The sequence below is a fragment of the Aethalodelphis obliquidens genome, unplaced genomic scaffold (assembly GCF_003676395.1).
Source record: "Aethalodelphis obliquidens isolate GAN/ISIS:26980383/991018 unplaced genomic scaffold, ASM367639v1 scaffold82, whole genome shotgun sequence".
NCBI lineage: Eukaryota > Metazoa > Chordata > Mammalia > Artiodactyla > Delphinidae > Aethalodelphis > Aethalodelphis obliquidens.
In genome coordinates, this window is record NW_020838026.1 from 7,246,585 (window position 1) to 7,270,199 (window position 23,615).

The 23,615-nt window shown below is 54.1% G+C and overlaps 2 protein-coding genes across 11 annotated transcripts in view; one reads left to right on the plus strand and one right to left on the minus strand.

Moving 5' to 3' along the window:
• The window catches only part of KIRREL3 (kirre like nephrin family adhesion molecule 3), a 545,001-nt gene extending 537,903 nt beyond the window's left edge, over positions 1-7,098 (plus strand). For both annotated transcript variants that reach the window (XM_027092960.1, XM_027092962.1), the window contains 3 exons: positions 1,225-1,334; positions 5,090-5,176; positions 5,640-7,098. In XM_027092960.1, the coding sequence (XP_026948761.1) occupies positions 1,225-1,334; positions 5,090-5,176; positions 5,640-6,083 (641 nt within the window). In that variant the 3' untranslated portion in view covers positions 6,084-7,098. The remainder of the gene's footprint in view (positions 1-1,224; positions 1,335-5,089; positions 5,177-5,639) is intronic.
• Positions 7,099-15,045: 7,947 nt separating this feature from the next.
• Positions 15,046-23,615, minus strand: part of ST3GAL4 (ST3 beta-galactoside alpha-2,3-sialyltransferase 4) — a 74,213-nt gene continuing 65,643 nt past the window's right edge. For 4 of the 9 annotated variants that reach the window (XM_027092965.1, XM_027092973.1, XM_027092971.1 and 1 more), the window contains 10 exons: positions 22,933-23,005; positions 22,575-22,659; positions 22,075-22,155; positions 21,781-21,878; positions 21,543-21,603; positions 21,008-21,103; positions 20,722-20,911; positions 19,896-20,039; positions 15,958-16,101; positions 15,046-15,705 (listed from right to left, as the gene is read on the minus strand). In XM_027092965.1, coding sequence (XP_026948766.1) covers positions 15,619-15,705; positions 15,958-16,101; positions 19,896-20,039; positions 20,722-20,911; positions 21,008-21,103; positions 21,543-21,603; positions 21,781-21,878; positions 22,075-22,155; positions 22,575-22,659; positions 22,933-23,005 — 1,059 coding nt within the window. In that variant the 3' untranslated portion in view covers positions 15,046-15,618. Of the gene's footprint in view, positions 15,706-15,957; positions 16,102-19,895; positions 20,040-20,721; positions 20,912-21,007; positions 21,104-21,542; positions 21,604-21,780; positions 21,879-22,074; positions 22,156-22,574; positions 22,684-22,932; positions 23,006-23,615 lie in introns of all 9 variants that reach the window. The other 5 variants (XM_027092963.1, XM_027092969.1, XM_027092968.1 and 2 more) reach the window with 3 other exon arrangements.

The following is a 23,615-nucleotide window of genomic DNA, read 5'->3' on the forward strand; positions in this document are numbered from 1 at the left end:
AGGTTCTTCATGACTTTTTTTTTTTCTTAGATTCCATATATATGTGTTAGCATACGGTATTTGGTTTTCTCTTTCTGACTTACTTCACTCTGTATGACAGTCTCTAGGTCCATCCACCTCACTATAAATAACTCAGTTTTGTTCCTTTTTATGGCTGAGTAATATTCTGTTGTATATATGTGCCACGTCTTCTTTATGCATTCATCTGTTGATGGACACTTAGGTTGCTTCCATGTCCTGGCTATTGTAAATAGTGCTGCAGTGATGCACTCTTCACTCGTGTGTGCCTGGAGTCTCCGTCCTGGGCGTAGCTCTGAAGTTACGTTTGCTAGACAGACACGTGGAAGGGTAAATGGGATGGTGGAGACAGTGGGAACAATAGAGACTGTCTTGTGGCCCCGCCTCTTCGACCCCGTGACCCTGGGCAAGCCACAGCCACTCCAGGCCTCGGTTCTCTCCTGTGTAATAGCAAGGGGTCGGCTGATGTGACTTTCGGGGCCCCACCCGGCTCTGACATTCTATGAGCGGAAGGCACAAAAAGAATAATCAGGGTAAGCCTGCTCCCTCCTCTGCTTGGCAGCCTTCACGTGTTGAAAGAAAGTTGCCTGTGTCCTCCCCTCCAAGCTGAGCAGCCTTGCTCTCTTGAGGGCCCCCAGTGATGCGGTCTCAGGCCCTCCCTCACCACCCGCTCAGTGGACATCATGGGGGAGCATATTTCAGCAGGAGTTTTCTAACAGAGCTCTCCAGGTATAAATCGGCTTCTTCCTCTAGAAGCCGTAAGCTCTCCATTACGGAAGCTGGACCACTAGTGCAGGGACGTTTCTGCTTTGGGTGGGAGGTTGACCATGGGATCTCAAGGTCCTTTCTAACAGATGTGTGATTCTCTGAACAGAGAGATCAGAGCCTGGTAGAGTAGGTCAGGGAAGACTTCTAGAAGGAGGTGAGAATTTAGTAGGATGACCAGGTGGCCGAATGGTTGGGGATGACCACCCACGCCACGGGAGAGGCAGGGAAAGGCTGAGGGTCGTGCAACCAGGAGCCAGCAGAGAAAGTACTCTGAGGTCCCAACAGCCCACGGCACGTCCAGACAGGTTCTATTACCAGGTGGGCCCTGAAACTGCTGAGTTCAGGGGCTGGAGGGGAGGGGAGAGCTTGACATCTCAGGCCCTAATGCCTGAGATGACAACTGATTCTGTCGTCTACACTTTCCTATTTTGTGGCCAGATCTCAAAGGTGTCGTGTCAGCCAGGAATGACATCCGGGTGGAGATTGTCCACAAGGAGCCTGCCTCTGGCCGGGAGGCTGAGGAACAGCCCACCATCAAGCAGCTGATGGTGAGAATGTCATCTTATCCCCGCCCCACCCCGACCTCTGCGCCCTGAAGCTCCCAGAACCAGAGGCTTCCTGATGCTCTAGATGCTCCTGACAAGCAAAGCATCAGGCAAGATGTGCTTCCCCCCCATAACAGGCCAGGCACCTCCAGGCAGACCTAGGAGACACTGTGGGTTGGGTTCCAGACCGCAGTAAAGCTAGTCACGTGGAATTTTTGGTTTCCCAGTACATGCAGAAGTCATGTTTATCCTATGTACTGTAGTCTATGAAGTGTGCAATAGCATTATGTCTTTAAAAAGGTACCTATCTTAATTAAAAAATACGTTATTGCTAAAAACTGGTAACCATCATCTGAGCCTTCAGTGAATAGTAACATCAAAGATCACTGATCACAGGGACGGTCCAGTGGTTAAGACTCCGCGCTTCCACTGCAGGGGGTGCGGGATCCTACGTGCCGTGAGGCGTGGCCAAAAAGAAAAAAAAAAAAAAAAAGATCACTGATCACAGATCCCCATAACAAAGATGATAAGAATGACAAAGTCTTAAATTCTCAAGAATGACCAAAATGTGACACAGAGACACGAAGTGAGCAGCAGATGCTTTTGGAAAAATGGTGCCAAAGGACTTGTCCTCTGCAGGGTTGCCACAAGCCTTGGATTTATAAAAAATGAGATATTTGTGAAGCGCAATAAAACGAAGCGTGCTCGTATTCTCAGCCAACAAAGATTTATTGTGTGTCTACTATATTGTGCTTGGGGTTCTCGGAGACTCAAAGGCATCTAAGATGCAGTCCCAGCTTTCAAGGGACCCATTGTCCCGTAGGGAGAGAAGATGTGCATAATTGCCATAAGATGTTGTGATATAACATATAATCCTCCACATATAGATATTATCAACATCCAGTACATGCCCTGCTCCCCCCATCTCCCCAGAAGTCTGCAACAAGCATACGTTCCTCTTTGGGGACTGGATGGCTTTAAACTCATAATTTCTCCAGCAACCCCAAGGCCGCTTCTCCTCCCGAGCCCCCTCGATGGACCGTCACCCATCCATCTGTCCAAACAAAATCCCGGAAAACTCTGCTAGAAAACTCTGGTGCCTACTGTGTCACGGTTATAATATGTTGGAGTAGCAGCTGCAAGCAGGTCGGTCAAGAGCATGGGCCTCTCTGTGCTTCAGTCTCCTCTTCTAGGATAGGATGAAGGTCATGGTACATGGGGTCGGGGTGAGGGCTCAGTGGATGAACCCCTGAAGAGGCTGGAGCCAGTGGAACACAGTGAGGGCTCAGGGAACGGTCGCTATTTGCTTTGCTGTGAAATCACCTGTTTCCTTATCTGTCTCCACTAGACGGTGAGCAAGCTGCCTTACTCATCCCTGTGTCCCCAGAGCCTTCCACGGTCCCTGGGAGATGCTCACCAACGTTTAGTGAATTGAAATGACGTTTTCTCTGCTGCTCGTCTTCTATCCAGTTGATTTTCAGGTCCCGACAATTCCACTTCAGAATCTTTTCAGAGCTGTGCCCCTGCCTCCTCTCCACTATAACTCCTGAGTGCAGGCCTCACCACGGCTCCCCTGATCCATGACAGCCTCCTCCCAAGTGGTCCCACATTCTAATCTTTCACCACTTTACTCTCCACCCTCCAGAGTCCCACAAAGGGTCCTTCTAAGATGCAAATCTGATCCTGTTACCGTCCTACTTAAAGACCCTCGGTGGCTCCAGACCTACCTGATATTCCAGCAGCAGGCGGGTCATCAAGACCCTTCAGCAGGAAGCGGCTTCCGGCCTGTCCAGCCCCGTCTTCCTGCCAAATGCATCCAGCCCTCCAACACCCCAGAGAACTTGCAGTTCTCAGCCCTCGAGTCTTTTATACCTCGGAGGCTTCGCACTGCTGTTCCCTCGGCCTGTTGATTTTGTCTGTTGAATTTCACATTCTCCTTCGAGAGTCAGCTCAAATGTCACCTCCTCCACAATTTTCCAGGCTTGCCCCACCGTGGCTGGCAGAGCTATGCACTTCCTGGTGCTCTCCCCAAACACTCTGCATGTTCCTCTTTCATAGTGCATTTCTCTAATTACACGTCAGCCTCCCCAAGTATCCCAGCGTTCCTCAAAGACAAAGAGACAAATGTCTACTTCGCCCAGACCTAACATAGTGTCTGACACAGATGAACGGTCAGTCTTACAAGGGAGGGGACCACAGTCCAGACCTGGGCAGGAATGGACGTCTCTGTTGATGAGATTGATTGAGTCTAGTGTGAAAGTACCCACGCCTGTCCTTCATCCCCTGGGGACCTTGCATTCCCTCTCACTGGGACATTCTGACTGCCTCTGACTGTTTCCACACCATTCTCCAGTCCAGACCCTCAGGGAAGGGGGGGGGGGTCACTCAGTCGTCAGTTAAGAGTGGGAGATAAGAAGAACCCGCTGAGGGCTCCCCTTGGGGAGACCTTCGTCCAGCCACTCCCTTCACCCCCGGCACCGATACAGCCCCAACACTGAGGAGAGGCGGGCTGAGAAGCTGAATCTGGTGGAAGAGAAGAACTCAATCCAGATAGAGCCACAGCACTTACTGGAAAATGAAAAAAGCAGCATTAGTGGGGAAGTAACAGGATGGAAGCACTCTGGCTGATTCTGTGGGGCTCCAAAAAGAGATCAGGAAAGTGAGTCACAAGGGAGAAGACACAGCCCCGTTCTGAGAGTGGGTGGGAACCTGGCCCAGATCATGTCATGTGCAGAAGGGATACATGGGAAGAACATTCTGTGCCACAGGACAAGAACCACTGTGGCTGTTCACATTCATAATAACCCCACTGTGTGCCAAGCGTGCTTTACTTTTCACCTTAAGTCTAATTATTTTTTTAATTTCCAGTAGTTTAGCGCCTTGCCGCTTCATTCATTCATCCGACATAAACATAACAATTGTGACAGTCCTACTGTATGGCACGCACCACGCCGGGCACCGGCCAATCAAAGAATGAATAAAACACAATTAAATATGATTCCACTCTGGAAGGATTTTGGTCGATGACCACAGTGTGTAAGGCGCTGCACCAGGTGTGCTGGAGAACCAAAGAGAAACAGGAAATGATCTTGTCCCCAGGCTCTCTGGCCTCTGTTCGGGAAGATAACTTCGAATAATCTAAGTCCTTGCTGTGAATGGCAGGTGAGGCCCTAGTTGCCAGCACCTCAGAGGTGGTTATTCACTGATTCCTTCTCAAGGCCGTCATGAAGCCTAGCCCCGCTGAGGAGCTGCGGGGCCCCGACCCCTGTCCAGAGGTTGTGCAGTTATTTATCTACAAGCCCAGCTCCCTGATGAGCACAGCTGTTCTGTAATGTCTCCTGACCTCTGTTTGCCTGGCCCTGAGCACAATGCCTGGCCTGAAGTCAATAAAGGCTCACTGAATTGAACGAATCAAAGCAAGATCTCTGGAGGAGATAACCGTAGCCCACGGGAAGGAGATAACTGTAGCCCACGGGAAGGAAGACGGTGGTGGGTCTTAGAGACCTGCCCTGCACCCACCCACCTCTGGGTCTCCGGCTCTCAGGAGGGGTGGGGCTAGGGGTCCAAGAACAACAGTGAGATCTGGAATCTCCTCCAGGCTCTTGTCACCTGCCTCCAGGGGCCAGGCAGTGAGAGGTGGCGGGGAGGGGAGGCACAGATGGCAAGCATCTTTTGAGTGCATTTCTCCGGCTTTTCCTTGGGGGAAGTGGACGATTAGCCCACCTCCTACCCACTGAGCAGCGATTTCTGGGTTGTAGATGGACCGGGGTGAATTCCAGCAAGACTCAGTCCTGAAGCAGCTGGAGGTGCTCAAAGAAGAGGAGAAGGAGTTTCAGAACCTGAAGGTAAGAAGGGCCCTGGGTTACGACACGCCTGGTCTTCAGCTCTGATGACCCAGGCCCCAGATCCAGGCACAGATAGAAGGGACAGTCCCCCACAAAGCCACCTGCTCTCTCGCCCCAACACCAAGGGGCTGAGAGAGTTAAGGTTGAGCTCTCACGGTTCTCCCCTCCCACGACCTCTTCACCAATAACGTTTTTAATACCGTTTCCAAGTTCCGGACTAAAACAAAAAACAATGAAAGCCTGGCTTTCACATGGCCTTGAGCTGCCCTGAAATAACAAAACGTACCGGTCAAGACCCCACTTGAACACCTGCCAGCATCCTGCCCAGGCTGACCCTCCCGACCGCCCCCACCAACGCCTCTCCCGCTGTCCCCTTCCTCCTGTCTGTCCCTGGCCCTCCCCATGGACGGTGGGACTGGCTCCCGTCCGGTGCTGTGACGCCGCTCTCCCCCCGACCCCCCAGGACCCTACCAATGGCTACTACAGCGTCAACACCTTCAAGGAGCACCACTCGACCCCCGCCATCTCGCTGTCCGGCTGCCAGCCGGACCTGCGCCCCGCGGGCAAGCAGCGAGTGCCCACGGGCATGTCCTTCACCAACATCTACAGCACGCTGAGCGGCCAGGGCCGCCTCTACGACTACGGGCAGAGGTTCGTGCTGGGCACGGGCAGCTCATCCATCGAGCTCTGTGAGCGGGAGTTCCAGCGGGGCTCGCTCAGCGACAGCAGCTCCTTCCTGGACACGCAGTGTGACAGCAGCGTCAGCAGCAGCGGCAAGCAGGACGGCTACGTGCAGTTCGATAAGGCGAGCAAGGCCTCGGCCTCCTCCTCCCACCATTCCCAGTCCTCTTCCCAGAACTCCGACCCCAGCCGGCCCCTGCAGCGGCGGATGCAGACTCACGTCTGAGGATCCCGGGCCGAGGGCGGGAGGGCCGGGGAGGGCGGGGCCTCGGCCTGGCTCTGCAGAAACTTTACAGAGGACCCCGGAAGCAGCCGCCTCCACCACCCTCCTGGCAACCCCGATCAAGCACAAATGCGGGCCCAGCTGCCGGGCATCGGGGCGTGGAGGTGGGGACGTGGTCAGAGGATGCCGCTGAGCGCAGTGTGCTCCGTGCTGGCCGCCCTCGGCCCCTGGCCCTTTCCTGGCGGCCCCTCCTCTACCTGCCCCTCCCACAGGCTCCAGAGGCAGCTATAACTCTGCTTTCATGAAACTGCCGTCCACGCTCCGGGCTTCGGAGGAGCTCTGCCCCTTGCCGCCCGCAAGCCCTCCCCCGACTCCCACCGTGCCTGTGCTCCTGTACAGCCCCGGGGAGCAGGGCGTCAAGTGCTTGCCGGCACGGAGCTGCCCCAGAGACCTCAGCGCCCCCTGCCCCTCCTGGTCCAGACTCCAGAGGCTGAGAAGCCAGAACGGCCCTGGCTGGCACACTGGCCCGGAGCCCACCCCCAGTTTGTTCGGTGTTTTGTGTCCATACCCTTACAGTTCTGTCCTTGGACTGGATGCCTCTCAACTCTGAGGTGGGACTGGCCCAATCAGAGACTGGTGTTTGGGAGGGAGGGGGAGGGAAGGAGGGGGGAACGTGACACTCGGGGACCCCTCGCCAGGCTGTGCGACTCAGAGCCTCCCCACGCGCCCCTGCTTCGTGTACTCCCCTCCTCCCCTCTGCACATTCGGAGTCAATATAAGGAGTGTGACCTTCTCTGGTCAGGGTTCTTTAAACAGCCGTTGGAGAGACTGTGTCCCAGGATCTGTGGGGTTTGAGGGGACTAGGGGGCAGGCCTTTAAGGTGATGAGACTCACCTTCTCAGCTGAGCCTAGATTCACACAAGGAACCATGGTCCTGTCCTCAGTAAGGCTCCTGGGGCAAGAGAGAAAGCATATCTGCACCTCACTCCTGCCTGCCACCTGAGAATAAAGGTGAGGGGTCCTTCCTCCAACAGATGCGTTCTACTCTTTTGTTCCTGCAGAGTCACAGCAAGACCCCAAGAGCTCAGAGGATGCTTTGGGAACGCAGGGTTCCTTGCCCTGCTTTGATTTGGTTTTCCCAGACAGTGGAGAGCTCTGGTCATGGTGACAATAGGACCTATGGGCAGACTCCTCTCCTTGCAGAGGTGCCCAACCCAGAGGGCGCACGAAACCAACCACCTGACTCACGCCAAATACAGCTCAGGGGCAAAGGGGTCAGACTGCACATTGGAGGGGTCCTTCTAGGCCTTTCTCTCAGCAATATTCTGCAAGGGTGGCTCCCTCTGTTGGGGGTTCAGGGGAGGAGGCCCTCTTCAAAGAGCCTGTGCCACCAGGCAGCCCAACGCTCTGAGACTCAAATGATGTTCTACGAATGGCTTTGTTTGGGTGGAAAGCTTGACGTGGTGATGGCAGACAGGCTGGGGTGGATAAACAGGGCCAAGTTAGGATGCAACCTCTGCAAGTAGGATTCAAACAGAACTCTGGAGAACCCACACTGTCCCAAAGGTTGGAGGTTCCTCCCCAGATTTAGACCCTTCTCCTCCAACCTTCCCTGGGAGTCCTTACCCACCATGGGAACCTTCATCACAAAAGCCTGTGCTTCTTTCCTCCACTGATGCCTTGGATGGCCCCAACCCACAGATGGTATACATAGCCTTCCTAGAGCCTCCACCCAGAGGATGTTTCTGCTTCCACCATATTTCCTATTGCTTCAAAACCCTCCACCTCCTTAGATATCTTCCTTTGCAGCACCCAAGCCTGAGGTAGTAGAAACTGATGAGAAATGTAAGTGTACATCCCAGCCCCACATCCTGCTCCTGGTACCATTTCTGGCCCAGCACAGATGCCTGTGGGCTCCAGGTTAATCTTGACAAGTTCTCTTCCTTCCCATACACGTTTTGCCTTTGCCAGCAAGGAGTAAGGGTCTAAGATCAGATGCAAAATGCCTTGGTGTGCTAGAATAAGGAAGAGGATGCCCTAAGAGGATCTGTCCATTCATTTCTCCTAGCCTTCCCCACCTTGGAGGTGGGCGGGACATCTCCTTCCTAAGCCTCACCACAGCCTACCTTGCCCCTCACCCCCTGCCCACATCCTCCCCCCGTCACACACAGCACTTATAATAGGATGGAGGTACCCATTCTTTCTTGGAACCCAAGGTTATGGCACAGAATAACCTGGAGAACAGGGAAGAAATCTGATCTCCTGGAGAACAGAACCCTCTTCTCCCTTGGGAACCTCAGACACTCCCAGGGTGGGAACGTGGACATCACGGAAGATGGGGCTGCACAGTCAAGACTCGGCTACACGGGGCCCACTCCCTGAGCTCTCTCCGAGGCACAAACACAGCAAAGAATTGCCGAAAGGGTAGGAGATCACAAGTAAGGCCCTGGTGAAAGAGATGAACATAGGCAGGGGAAATCAGTAGGCTCTGGTGGCCTCTGGACCGTTGAGGCACTGAGAAGGATGCTGGACTGAGCAGTGTGCATCCTTCAACCCCTCTGACTCCATTTACTTCTCGCATAGGAGTGAGGGGACAAGAAAGCTGGTAAAGGGAAGTGTTAAAAAAAAAAAAAATTAAGGCAGTGGGAGGCCCTGAATTTCCCCGTAGGTGATTTCAAATTAACTGAAATGAGTGCTTCACATTTGTAATCATTTAATTCTCACAATTCTACCAAGTACTACCATTTTACAGACGAGGGAGTGAACTTAAAGAAGACCGGCCCAAGGTCACAGAGCTAACAAGTGACAGCACGAGATGTAAACATATGATTTCCTCTGTGAAATGTTTCCATTCTACAGTGCAAACCCAAGGCCACTTTCATCCTAGAATAAGATGAAAACGGCCGACGCTGAAGGCCATGAGCTGGGACCCACTCGGGGGCAGGCTGAGCAAGGACAGGCCACAGCTCCAGTAGGAAAACAGGACGGGCATCCTCCACCGCCAGTCCCCAAATGACCTGGAAAGACCACGACTCCCTGGGAAAGCTCGTCTGTGTATCAAATCACCCCCACCCCTCCCAAGGCCAGGATCCAGTTTTCTGATAGCTTTACAATTCGTTACTGGCTCCGAGTCACTGGATGGGGGCCCAGTTTCTGACTCTCAGGCTCACTATCAGTCTGGGAAGGCCAGGGTTATTTCCATCACGTCTTCAACTTTCATGGAACAGGAAATGGTCTCATACAAAGCACTAGAGCACCACAGCAAATCCACCTCTGATGGAGACTACTGAAACAGTGCTCTAAAGGAATAGGCCTTGAAGCTGCCTTTGAGCTTCCGGAGTAGAGAGGAACAGGGGGAAATAACAGCAAATGTGAAGCAGCCCTTGGGAGATTTCTCAGAACAGGAGAAAAGAGCCAACAGGAATTCTGCTTCTCGCTTCCTATATGGGGGCAGCATACACGAGGCACCGTGGCCTTTGCTATTACGGGATCAGAACTGAAATCGCCAGGTACACACTCCAGGAGTCCCATCAGCCCTTCCCAGGTATTGTACTCTGTTTATGATGGCGCCAGAAAAAAAAGACGAGGGGGAGTCCTGTGATCAGTCTCTTCTCTAGTAAGTTTCCCTATAAAATCAACCCTTGATTAAAATAAAGGTATAAATATTTAAATAAAAACTATCCTAATTTGCATAGAGATTTTTATTTAAAATACCACTTGGGGTGCCTGCTTTAAAGAAACATGAATGTTTAGACATAAACTGATGACATCTCAACTAAATCTTGACGTTTACTTTCCCTTTAAAAAAGCCTTTTAGAAGCCTCTTATGGAAGCTGTTTTTAGGAGCTGTAACCACAGGCCAGCTTCAGCATCGAAACTACAAGCGATCTCTGAGAGTCACTGATAAAACATTCCCTTGCTCTGACAGTTACTTCTTACACCCAGTAAGGCTGTAATCATCTTTTCCCCAACCCGCTATGTTTCCACCTTCCTAATTAGGTCATAAACTGGGAAAAAACAAGTAAGGATTTGTTTTCCTGGATGAATCCACTTGTGTTTTAGGGAGAGGACCGCCCACTCTTGCCCTCTCTAGCTGCTGTTCTTCCTGGATCTGTCTCCTCCTTCTCTTTATTGGCAAAGTCTTGGACATACACGAAAGCTTTCGGACCACAGGCCCTGTGGTTTCATGCCTACCCCAGCCCTCATCTTTAAAAGGCCTTCTGTGAACACATGCCATTCACAGGATCCATTGTTGAGTTTTGGTCTACATCCCGGGTGCCCGTATCTGCCTGCCATTCCATGCTCCCAGAGCTCCTCTCTGGACCTCTGCTCGGCCCACCCACAGGGCCGGAACAGCTGCAAACCTCGAGCCAAAAGCCTCCCTCGAGCTCACTGATCAGGGAGCCCCGGTCACACAAAGGAATCTCCTTCCACTGCTTCTCAATCTGTGACCCTTGGAAATATCTTGGAATGCTACGAGAACATTCATATAATGCTCCTTAATAGCTGTCTTCTTTGTGGTGAATCTAAAGTATTCATGTTCAAAGACAAGATATGTGAAGTCTCAGGAAACAGGTCTTCTTAGGGAGAAGTGGGGTCTTATTAAATAGACCTTCTCTGAAATCTACTCCCCATTATGCAAGAGGAAAAGTGCTACTCAGGATAGGAGCTGAATCTAGGGATTCATTCCCCCTGAATGGATTCATCGCCCCTCAACTAGGCAAAGAAAAGTTCAAGGGGACTGAGCTCAAGATACCACCTTCACCACCTTTGTAAAGAAATTAAAGGGCCACAGCCTTGCTGCTCAAGGACTAGAAAACAAATTCATGACACTAATGGGAGAAATATGGAATGAAGAAGGCATTAGAGATAAAATGATACAGATAAGGATTCAGGACTTCTACAGCAGAATTTTCAGATGAGAATTTCCTGAGTTTTATTTAAAAGTTTCCCTAGCTCTCTTGCCATGGAGGGCTGCAAGTGGAACGGAAATCGACAGAGAAAAAGAACAGAACTGGAGAGAATCTCCCTACCGGACTTGCCCTCTTGTGATATTTTTCCTCAGGAGAGAAACACATTTTTAAGCAAGTGAAGACACTCCTTAAGTGTTAAAGTTGGTGATGGACATAAGTAGTGTTTTAGGAAACCTCAGAATAACAGCTTAGTTCAGTAATTCCAACTTCGACTCCCCTGGGGTGATTTCTCTCATTCACTCTGCCAGCTCCACCCTCCCAGCCTTGCAAGATTCTCCAGAGGAAACAGCGCCTCTGTTGAGGGGTGCAGTACTTTCAACTGGTCTTCCCTGGGAACCTGAAATCTGGCTCCCAAAGTTCAGTTTTCCCTAAAAACTTCTGTCAGATCCTCTGTGCTGACCCTCCTAGACAGGACTGTGGTCTTCCCAACCTGCTCCCAGCAATCCCTTTACTTTAAGAGGTGGAGCCCTCCAATACATTTGGGCTCCCCCCAAATCTGACATTTAATGAGACCCAAGGTTCATCTCCCCGCTTCATTTCCCGGGTGCAGGATCTCCACAAACTCTAACAAGAGAGGGAAGGTCCCTGAGGAAGAACTGGACAGGAAAACAGGCTATACCTACTGACATACACACACATAGATCCCTCCTCAAACTTTTAAGTTGGGAAGATTTCCTGGAACCACGTCTGGTACAAAACCATGGAAATGCTCAAAACGAACAACAAATAGTTTTCTGAAGCTATAATTAAGACATCAAAACGGTCGGATGGTTTAGCGGAGAGCTTACCAACCCTGAAGATGTACTTCTCAACTTTAGTTTAGGAACCTACCCTGGTATGCTGCATGCCATGGAAACGGGATAATGCCACCCAAGAAATCCCTTTCTCCAAAAACCCCTAAGAGCATCTGACTTCAACTTGAAAGCCACTGCCAGAGAGCAGTTTGAACTCACAGTTCTTTGTTGGATTCTGCAAAGCCTGCATTTGAGTCCTCTCACCAATGTCTTAACCTTCCTCTCCTTAGCTTGTGGGTGACTTGAAGACAAAGACTTTTCTGTAATTAGCCATACCTGGGCGTACGTTTGGCTCTTCAGATGGACCTCAGTTGTTCCATATGCTTTCCGGTATTTTCCATTATGCAAGGTAGCTTTCCAATCTAATATTTATGTCATACTTTACAGTCTACACAATGTTCTTCCAGACATATTCCCACTAGATCCTTAAAACTTCATTGTGAGACAGGCATGCGTAATCACTAGTTTACAGATTACGTGGCAGAGCACGGCTGTGTATGCGCTTACACCTAACTGCCTCACGGACAGAACTGCTTCCGAGTTCAAACTTTTCGCAGGCTGGCCAGTCTCTGGGGTAAGGCAGTTGGATGTATTCATGTCCTCGGAAAGTGTAAATAAAACCCGAAGTGTTCAAAATTAAGACATGCCACTTGATGTGAATATCGAATATCATTTCAATGTGTTCCTGGGCTAGATAAAGACCTAAACTCTGTCTTGCCCAGCTAGGTGGTCGCGCTGGGAGTCCCGCGTCTTCTCCAGGCCTCTGTGGAGGAGAGAGATGGACCTCACAGTCTACACTGCACGGAGCAGATATCCTCCGCTCCCTCCCAGTCCTAGTCTGTTTCACCCCCGCCCCTGCGGTGAAGTCAACGTAAGTCACGTGACCGAGGCCCAGCGGGAGCTCAGAGGAGCCCAGGGAGACACCCGCTGGGAAAACCGCGGCTCCGCTGCAAACCGGGCAGACGGGCGAGGCCTCAGCGGCCGTTGCCGGGCCCGGAACCGGTTGCCAAGGAGGCGCCGGCCTCTCAGCGCGCCGAGAGGTTCCCGGGCGCTCCGCGCTGGAGCGCCGCTCTGAAGGGGCCAATCCCGCGCCCGCGCGGACGACGCATGCGCGTCCCCGCCTCCGCCCCCGCCCGCCGGAAAAAACCGCGCGTGCGCCTAATTAACGCGGCTCAAGGGCTCCGGGGATTAGGCTGGGCTGTACACGCAGACTGTTGAGTTGGAAGAGGTTCGTGAGATCATCCTGTAGTCTAGACGACCGAAGCAGTGGTTGTGGGTGCTTGTTAGAATTCCAGATTCCTGGGCCGTACCCGCAGCGGCCTGGGTAAGACCCGAGAATCTCCATTCTTAGATTATGCCCAGATAATTCCGGCAGAGGTGGTCCTCATTGGCTGGACCCTCCCTCTTGTTTCAAGGGATGTAGGAATTGGAGCAGAGACGTGGAGAAGTGATCACCCCAGGGTCGTCCAGAATTAAGTGACAGAGCCCGGTGGAGGACCCGGATTTGTGGACTTGCACCCAAGTGCCTTCCCTCTGCTGTGCCCTGCTTCCCCACCTGTCTCCTTTTCGGGGCACGGTTTAATCAGGACCAGACAGGCTGGCTGGCAGGCGGTTCATTCACGTCGGTCGGGCTAACTGAAGAATGAAAGTTCCTTTCTCAGACCGCCAAAAAGTCCCACCCAGCAAGTCCACATCAAAGCTCCACTGCCTGCTCCTTAGCTGAGCGATGCTGCCTCCATCCGCCTAGATTGGGGCAACCTGGAGAATGCACACCCCCCAGGGAGCAATGGCCAGTCTGGGGAGTATACACCCCCTCCCCATACACACTCCTGTGTGGATGTGATTAGTCTGCATGTGGTATCACAGGCTTCACGCAAGAATGTCAACCGCTCCTGTGTCTGCATGCGCGTGTGTGGAGTTTGGGGCGGGGGTATGAGTTTGGATTCTGGCTCGAGTTTAGGCACATTCAGTAACAGGCAGTGGCCCCAGTCCAGCTGGATCATATGTGCTGACAGCCACTTTCAATGGCCTGGACGGGGAACTGGACACTCCCATGCATACCCTTACGAGAAGCAGCTGGAGAAGCATCAGGAATCAGCAGAGCTGAGATCCCCGAACATACTCACGCCTGTGACGCCTGTCGGAGTCAGCAAGGCCCCCCAGGACAAAGCCTGGGGGACGAAGCTGGCCCGTGTGGTGGAGAGGGGAGGGGGCTTGGGGCTGCAGCCCAATCTGGTTTCAGAATTCCCTGTCTCCCCTGGGGGGAGAGCAGCTAGCAAAAGTGTTCTGCCAGGCTTCTGCCCATCCATTGCAATGGGTCCTCTGTTGCTCCCAAATCTCTGCCCCTCTTTGTCCTGTCCCAGCCTTGCTGTCTCAAAACCTCAAGGCCTCAACTCTTTCCAAGAAAGCCAGGAACACAGCTGTGAGTCCCTTTCCCTCTGGGGGAGGTCCAGCTCTCCCTCCTGGCTCCAGATGTAAAGGAACAGCTGTGAGAGTGGCAGGAAGCCCACTTGGCAGCTAAGCAGGGCCTGGGGAGATGAGGAACAGAGCAAGGGTAGAGACAGGCAGACAGCAGGGCTGTGTCAATTCTAGAGACTGGGGGATGGCAAAAGCATTTCATCCTGTGGCTCCGCGACTGGCTGACAGGCCATGCCCAGCCCTCAGACGCCCCCCATGCCCTGCCCGTCCCAATTCTGGCTGCCTGGGCCACTGGCAGGACTTTCTGTAAACTCCATTTTATGATTCCCACTTAATCTGAGAAGGGAAACTTGGCTTTCTTTGTGTGTCTCCACCCCTGTCCTCAAACACACACCTCCCAGAATGAGATTTTGGAAAAGAGGCTGGTGAGGGAGAGGAAGGGAGGTGGAAGAGGGTGCTGGCGCTCCACCCTGGCATCCTCCTGCCCCTCCCTACCTCTGGAAAGTAAACCAGGATGCAGATGCCAGGCTCGGTGTCCAGCAGACAGGGCTGCTTGGAACACCACTTGCTCGCCTGCTACGCCAGGGTGACAAAGCACAACTTGGCACCCACCAGGCACTGTACTCAGTAAATAATTATTTCCTGAATGACCCTGGCCCACTCTGGGCCTCAGTGGGTCTTTAACAAGCCTGTCCACTGCCGGGAGAGGGACCCACTGCTGTGGCCCACTACGCATCCGTGTCTTCTTTACTCTGAAAGGACACAAGGTATCACAGCTGCTTCTGTTTTAGGAAAAATAGTTTAATAAGTCTGAAACCCCTTTTAGGTCCTCTCCTCCACAGAAGCCCTGTGCCAGTGCTCTTCCCATGCCCGCTGGGAGGGAGCAGCCCTTCTCTGGAGGGCACCACCCGCTCCGGGCACTGCCCGCTCCAGACGCCTCGCCCTCCTGGGAGGCCTGCTCTGGGTCTAGGCCGTAGTGGGTCCATCACTTTTGTGTAAAAAGTGAGCAGAACATGGTAATATGCCCCCTTTTCTGGATGCCATGGGGCCAGCCCACAGCATGTTCCTACCCCTTAATTAAATAGCCCGTTAAATAATCTCCCGGCGCTGGCAGAGAGGGGATGCCACAGCAGCAAGCCCCGTGCCTGGCCGGGCTCCTGCTGCCTCAGGGCCGCCACCCTGACTCGATCTGGCCTCCACCGGAGCCGCCAGGGACACAGCCTCGTCTCAGACCTGGCCTCCTCCTACCCACACAGGGGAGGGTGAGTCCCAGCTGGGACCAGGCACCCCCCATAGCCATGGATGGGGGCACTCAGCAGGGTGAGCAGACGGATGGGTACAGTTCCTGCCCAGTCAGAAGTACGTGAGGTTCTTGACGGCTCCGATTTCCAGCATCCGCTTGATGGCCAGGGCCTCTTGGGAGACATTGTGGCCTGACCACTGTGGAGACAGCCAAGGAAGCCAACTGAGGAACTCCCAGGCAGCTACCTGGCCCTCCCCGTAGGCCCGCACCCCGGGAGCTCCATTCCCCACACCGGCTCTCGGAAGGAAGACAGAATACAGGGGACGCTGGCCTGGGAGTCCAGATGCCTTGGTTCCAGTTCTGACTCTCCGTGTGACCTCTCGGTGAGCTATCTCTGGGACCACCCTCACTCCCTCAGGGTCCCCAGTTCACCAGCAGGGACCACTTACCACCATGGACTTGAGTGTGATATACTCATAGTAGTGAATGGACTGCTTTTTGTGGTGGGCGTCTGGGTAGCCAAAGCCAGCGATATGCACCAGGTCACAGAGGTGGAGGGCCAGGGTGATGGCCAACAGCCCTGTGGTGGGCTTCTGAGGGACAAAGCGTGGGGAAGATATTAGAGGGAGCCTGCTCCTTTCAGCACCTCTAGGCCAGCGTTCTGCAACAGAACCTTCTAGTATCATGGAAACGTTCTGCATCTGTGCTGTCCTGTATGGCAGCCACGAGCCATACGGGGCTCATGCAGCTAAGGAACTGAACTTTTTATTTTATTCAATTTTAATGAAAATTTAAATTTAAATAGCCACATGTGGGGAATTCCCTGGTGGTCCAGGGGTCAGGACTCCGTGTTCTCACTGCCGACAGCTCGGGTATGATCCCTGGTCGATGAACGAAGATCCTGCAAGCCGTGCCTTGCAGCCACAAAAAACAAAAAAAAAGCCACACGTGGCTCGTGGCTACCATACCGCATACTACAGCTCAACACGTCTGGGGAGGGTTTGGGCCTTTGGGGATGATGATGGCCATCAAGATGACAAAAATGATAGTAATAATAACATCTACGATTTTCGGAGCACCTGCTATGTGCCAGACACTATGCTAAGTATTTCACCCCACATGCCACCTCATCCAGTCCTCACAAAAACACTTTGAGGTACATAGTATTATTAGCCCCATTTTCCAGATGGGGAACTGAGGCTTACAACCGTTAAACAAGTCACTCAAGGAGTGGAAAGGTTCTGCTCTCCGTCTTGGAGAAACTCACCTCTCCTGGAAGCCCTGAGGCTCTCACATTTCCGGGCTGTGTGCCCTTCATGAGGGTGGGCTCTCCCTCCTATAAAGTGGGGACAGCAGTACCTCCCCCACCCCCTACCGTATGGGCTGCTGTGAGGACCTCACTTTCTCCACCCCTGAGCCATCCACGGGGATGGGCCACCTGATATTCTAACCTCACAAACCGCCTTCCTCAGCAGGGATGACCTGCCTTCCACTCCCCAGACCTTGTCAGATCCCCTAAGGCCAGGTGTTCCCCAGCTTCCCTTTCTGAGCTCTCCTATCTTTTCATGTCACTGCCTGCCCCAGCCTTCCATTTCAGCCCTGTTGCTTTTACCGCCAACTGTGTTATCTCATCCGGTTCAGACCTCTGCCAAACCACACATGCGTCACCTTCTAGCAAACTCTTCTCTTCCCGTGTATTCCTGTAACTGTTAAACATATTACCATCCACCTAGTTGTGCTGGAAACTGTCACAAATCTCTCAATTTCACCTTAAAAGAAATGCTGTAGCAGAAGAATTCTAAGATGAAGCCCAAATGACCCCTTGCCCTTGAGAGTGTGTGTAACCTATGAATATGATGAGATATATTACATTGTATTATATTGCTTAATGTGGCACAGTAGACTGTAAAATAGATAGTCCTGGTGGGCTTGACCTAATCTCATGAGCTTTTATATCTGGGTCTAGAGATCAGCAGTGGAGGAAGTGCGAGGTGTGAAGCACAAGAGGGTTTATCACGCATTGCTGGCCTGAAGATGGAGGGGACCAGACAGCAAGGTATGCAGGCAGCTCTTACATGCTGAGGGTACCACCCCTAGGCTGAAAACCAGCCAGGAAATGGGGACCTCGGTCCTGCAACCACAAGGAACCAAATTCTTCCAACAACAAGAATGAACTTGGAAGCAAATTCCACCCCCCGAGCCTCCAGAAAAGAACGCAGCCCAGCTGCCAACTTGATTTCAGCCTTGTAGACCCTGCGCAGAGAACCCAGCCGTGCTGTACTGGACATCTGACCTCCAAAACTATGAGCCAATACATGGGTGTTGTTTCAAGCCTCTACACTGTGGTTATCTGTGAGGCAGTGACAGGAAACTCAAGTTCATCCCTTCCTCTCCCTCTTCCTCCTGCCAGGAGCTGGGTTCTGGTCCTAATCTCTGGCTTCCCTCTCTAGCCTTCACCCTCTGCCACCAGGGCCAGAAAACTCCTCTTTGCTGCCCCCCACCCAACTCCATGTGCACTAGAACTCAGTGCCAGGGGCGTTGTTTGGTCTTGCCAAATGAAATCCCTTTCCCCAATTCTCTGCTTGATGGGCCCCACGACCCCTTAGGGCCCAGCTCCAGTACCACCTCTTCCAGTGGCACCACCTCCAGACAGCCCCAAGCAGAGTTCCGCCCCTCCTCTGAGACCCCGCAGCACTCGGAACAACCCTCGATCGGAGCGCTTTGCCATTCCGGGCTGCATCCTGCATGTCTATTCCGCTAGACCGAGTTTCCTTAGGGCAGAGGGCATGTCTTATTCCCCGTGCGTGCAAACTTGGGGCCTGGCGCTGAGCAGTCGCAAAAGCAGGCATTCAACCTAGGAAGCTGAATCGCAGTAGATATTCAGTAAAGAATAGAATCATGGGGAGCTCCCTGGTGGCCAAGTGGTTAGGATTCCGGTCTTTCACTGCCGTGGCCCAGGTTTGATCCCTGCCTGGTGAGGGAACTGAGATCCCGCGAGCCATGCAGCGCGGCCGAAGAAAAGAAAAGAAAGAATAAAATCGTTTATTCAAAACTTGGCAACTGTTTATCGAGCATTCATGGTGTGCCAACCTCCGTGATAAGCACATCACGTAATTACCTTTTAAATTTAAAAGGTCAGTACTCCTATTTTCCCCACCCCACAGATAAGAAAACCAAGGCTCTGAGTGGCTGACTGGCCCAAGGCCATACAGCAGGTAGCACCGTGAGTCCTGTCTATGTCTGATCATTACTTCTTTTTTTCTTTTTTTTTTTGCGGTACGCGGGCCTCTCAACTGTTGTGGCCTCTCCCGTCACGGAGCACAGGCTCCGGACGCGCAGGCTCAGCGGCCATGGCTCACGGGCCCAGCCGCTCCGCGACATGTGGGATCTTCCCGGACCAGGGCACGAACCCGCGTCCCCTGCATCGGCAGGCGGACGCTCAACCACTGCGCCACCAGGGAAGCCCTGATCATTACTTCTGTCTCCTACCTCACACAGCCTCTCTGAGGGCTCAAAGATACGGTGGAAGTACCTGCTTGGGAAGCTACCCAGTGTGCCAAAACCCGCCAGCAGAAGACCACCAGGGAGGGCTGTGCGAGCCGAAACCAAAACCAGAACTTGCAAACTGCACCCTGACTTCCCAAACTGTCACACCTACCAAACCATGATATGCAGGACCAACTGCATTCTCACATTCTTTCAACTCCTTTAGACCAATATGCTCCAAGACTGGATCACAGATGAAGTGATCAAATAGTAACCACTGGGCTCCATATCCTAAACATAAGATTACTGACTGTTGGGACTGCCCTGGCGGCCATGGCTCACGGGCCCAGCCGCTCCGTGGCATGTGGGATCTTCCCGGACCGGGGCACGAACCCGCGTCCCCTGCATCGGCAGACGGACTCTCAACCACTGCGCCACCAGGGAAACCCAGGACCCCACGCTTTTACTGCCGGGGGTGCGTGTTCAATCCCTGGTCGGGAAACTAAAATCCCACAAGCCGTGCGGCCCGCGGCCCAAAAAAAAAAAAAAAGACGACTACTGACTGTCCCAGCAAATCCCCAGTGTACAGATTCTGATCAGCGCCTGCCAAAGGCACCCTCTTCTTCTAGCCCCCAAGTCCTAAACATACCCTTCCCTGACTCCCCATTTTGGAGATGCCCCAGAGCATCTCAAGAGTGTGTGCCCTCCCTTGCTGTAAAAGCCAGAATACCTGCCTCTGATTACAGGTGTGCGCCTGGGGGCCGTGTGCTGCCGTCTCTGCTATTGTTTTCCCCTTGCCTGGGGTCCTCCCTGGCCTTCTGGAGCCTCTAGGAAGTCCCTCCTACTTCCCACAGAGAACCCCAGCCCTCTGGCTTCCCGTCCGTCTGCAGCCCGTCGTCACCTGCTTAATCTTGTACGGCTGCTGTATCGGCAGGCTCAGCAGTTTGTCAGCTGCAATCTCCATGAAGAAGGGGTTGAGAATCCGAATCTGTTTGGGGTTGACGTCCCAGATGAGGGGAGGCTGTTTCCAGAAGCCCTTTCGCACCTAGGCGGGTGGAGGTGGGAGGGAGAGAGCCAGTGGGTTGAAACGGGGAGGGGGAGGGGCTTCTCCAGGGGACGGGGCCCCTGTGTTGACGGCACAGGCCCTCGGGAGCGCGGGGTGACGGGAGGGACGTGGAGGCCTACACCAGAGGTGGGAGAGGAGACCAGAAGAGAGGAGGAGGGAGAGAGGGGAGCGGCGCACCCCCCAGGGGAGGCCAGGTGCCATGGTGTGTAGAGTATGGGCTCCAACCATTGCCCGCTTCCAAGTATAGCCATGCAGGTAGAAGGGGCCAGCTGAACACGTGGCAAAAAATGGACAGTCGGACAGTTCAGCTGTCAACTGGATGGCAAAGAGACAGAGCGGACTTTCTGGAGTCCACCTAGAAGGACAGAGATCTCGACTGTTCTAACTGCCTCCACCTGGAGATGACTACCAACTGGTCCCTCTGCTGCCAAGCTTCTCACCGGCAAACATATTTTGGCAGTTCTTCTGTCCCAAGCAGCCTCGAGCTTAGGGTGCCCTTCGCTGCTGCTGTCTGACCCCTGCAGTAGAACACTGAGTTCACACCTTCCCCTTACTGGCTCCTGAGGACCGTGGGGCACACGTGATGGAGCGGCAGGGCCTGACCCGGGCGGCGTCCCCATCCCCAGGCTGCGACCTCACCCCCGCCAGTCTCTCCGCTTACGCGCTTCTTATCACTCAGGATGCTCTCAATCCAGTGGAAGTCCATGGCCTTGAAAGCTACCATGACAAGGAGCGTGTCAGGGTTGTCCTCCACTTTGGGATTGAAGTGGGCGGATTCAGGGTAGAAGAGACGCATGGTGGTCTTGGAGCCCACATCATTCTCGTAGCCAGCCACCGGTGCGCTGTTTAACCTGGGAGGCAGGGAGGAGGATGCCCGTCACCTAGAATCCCACTGGGTCTGTTTACCATCGCCTCCAAACAGAAGAGGGAAGGGCGCTCATACAGACCTGATGACCACGTCGTACTTGTTGATGGCCTCTCCCAGCGAGCTGTTGCGCAGCCGATGCCCGTTCCCCACCACCACGCAGCGGCGGCACTTGAGGCTGCCCCGGGAACAGGGTGGTAAGACCCAGAAGGAGCCCCTGCTCCTGCCCCGGTCTGCCCAGGCCCCCTCAGCCCCTCAGCCCCTGGCCCCCACGGACCAGGCCTCTCCAAGGAGTCCTGCTTCTGGTCATGCCGAGCCTGCAGCCCTGGGCTTTCAAGGGGGAGGAAACTGAACAGAGCACGGAAGAGAGAGAGGAGGAGAGAAGGTGCCTGGGGAGTACCAAGAAGAAACCCCATTTCGGAGCCCCCGACTGCTGCCCAGGCCTGCCTGTTACCATGCAATACCCTCAGCAGCCTCTGCCCACTCCAGCAGCCTGGTACCCAGGCTCAGCCGCCGTGGGGACTGGCGTGCCCGCCTCCCCTGGAGACAGGCAGGCTCACTGGGAGGTGCCAGACCATGACGGTTTCACACTGGGGCAGGAGGGAGGGTCTCCTCACCTCTGGATGCTCTCTGGAAGGGAGTAGCTGGTGACGGCCAGCACCCGGAGCAGTAGGTCTTCTACAAAAGAACCGCAACGAAGGGGCTGATCTCCAAAGGCTGTCAACCCTCCCTGCCCTGCCCCCAGGATCTAGGCCTGGCTGAGAACCTGGGCACTGGGACCACGGACAGCAGGAAACGGGAAGCTGTGCGGCCAAGGTGAGGCCACCGTGCCCACCTGACCAGGCGGATACTTACCACTCCCCTTGGTCCCGTAGGGCAGCTCGTAGGCAGATGGCGTCTTGACCCAGAAATAATCCTTAAGCTGCAGAAAGACGGGCTGTTCTCGGGAGTAGCTGTGCCGAGGTGAAGGCAGGGTGGGGATGAGAAAGAGATTCATCTTCATGCCAGAAACTGGGTCAGACCCCTGACTCACATTACGTATACACACCGAGGCCTCTCCCTCCCTCACAGGCTGCCCCTGGCCCACGTCCACCAGCACGGTTCCCTCCATCTAGCCGGCACCCAGGCCCACCCCGCATCCTCACATACTTGCCAAAGAGCTTGGAGGCCATCCTCTCCGCCTCACCCTGGAGGCATGGCTCCTTCTTCCCTGGGATGGGAAAATAAAAGCTGGAGACAGAAAAGGAGAGAGGCAGGCGCTCCAGTCAGACCTCCCGGGCCCGGGGGCCAGCTTTCCAGGCAGCCTCCACCTCCTCCCAGGGTACGCCGGCCCCAAGGCCCCGGAGAGCGACTCTCCGGCTGCACCGGTGTCAGCCCAAGTCCCACTTTGAAACCAAATCATTGCAAAGCCAGTTCTTTGTTCTCCTGAACTCCCTGGGTGAGAACCCCGGGGAGTCATCCCAGGTCCTACCCCCCAAAACCCACCAACTCCCCTCACAGAGGATCCTGGGCTAGTAGTGTATGGGAGAGGTCATGCCCTGGCTCTCTGAACCCTCCTGTCCCCCCACTAGGTCCCCACCTCATGACGCTCCATCCCTGAGCCCGGTTCCCAAGAAGAACCCACGGAAGGACATGAAAGGTGGACTCACAGCTCAATGTACCTGTCTTCTCGGGAGATGGAGTACCATACCATGACGACCAGGACCAGAGCCAGCGTGGCCAGGAGTTTCCAGCCTGCAGGGCGAACGCACGGAAGAGCTGGAAGCAGAAACAGGGAGGCACAGCCCCAGGCCCCCTTCTCAGCTGCCTCAGCTGGGGCCCCTGCAAGGCCGGCTCACAGCAGGCCCTCGCCTGGCCCTAGTTCTCTGGCTCAGGGCTTGGACCCAAGTGTCTCTGCCGTCCTTCAGGATGAAGACAGGGGCCCCTGGCTCCGTGTCGGTCCCTCCCCAACCCCTTGCTTCTGGGGAGCCCACCCCGCAGGGTGGGGAGCTCCTGGGGAATACTCACGGGACTTGCTGATCATGTTTCTCAGGTGCCAGGGTTCCTGGGGAGAGCTGTCATCCCGGCTGCCTCGGGCCACCTAGGAGGCAGGAGTCACAGGTGTCTGGTCAGCACCACAAACACTGTCGCCTAGACACTGGAGCAGGGCACACCCACAGCCTGCCTCTTCCCGCCTCCAGAAAGCACCAAGCTGCTTCCAGGGCGGCCATCCAGGGAGTGGCCCTCCTCACCCTGGGCATCTCCCTAACCCCTCAAAGGCAGCATCAGCGGTCCAGGCGGGGCCTACGCCCCAGAGAGGGAAACCAAGTCCCACCCTTCACGAATTCCGTCCCAGGCCAGACCAGCCTACCACAGCCTCCCCGGCATGGTTCCCCCCACTGTGTCCTATCCCTCACTTGGACCTCGGAAGGGTCAGCTCCAGGAAACAGATGTACCTCCACCCATTTTCTACATGAAAGTTAAGCTAACTGTACAAAGGCGTGATTCACATTGTACACAACTGAAGTTTATCTTTTCTCCACATCCAAGGCATTCCCTTGGTTCTGGCCACCGTCCACGCCTCTATCATCAATCTCTCACCATTCCACCTGAACAGATCTGCTCGGGCCAGGCCCTGGGGTGACTGTGGGACCATCAGATGGTCCACAAGTTCTCTTGCAGCCCTTCTAGCCTCTGGCTGAGTCCAAACA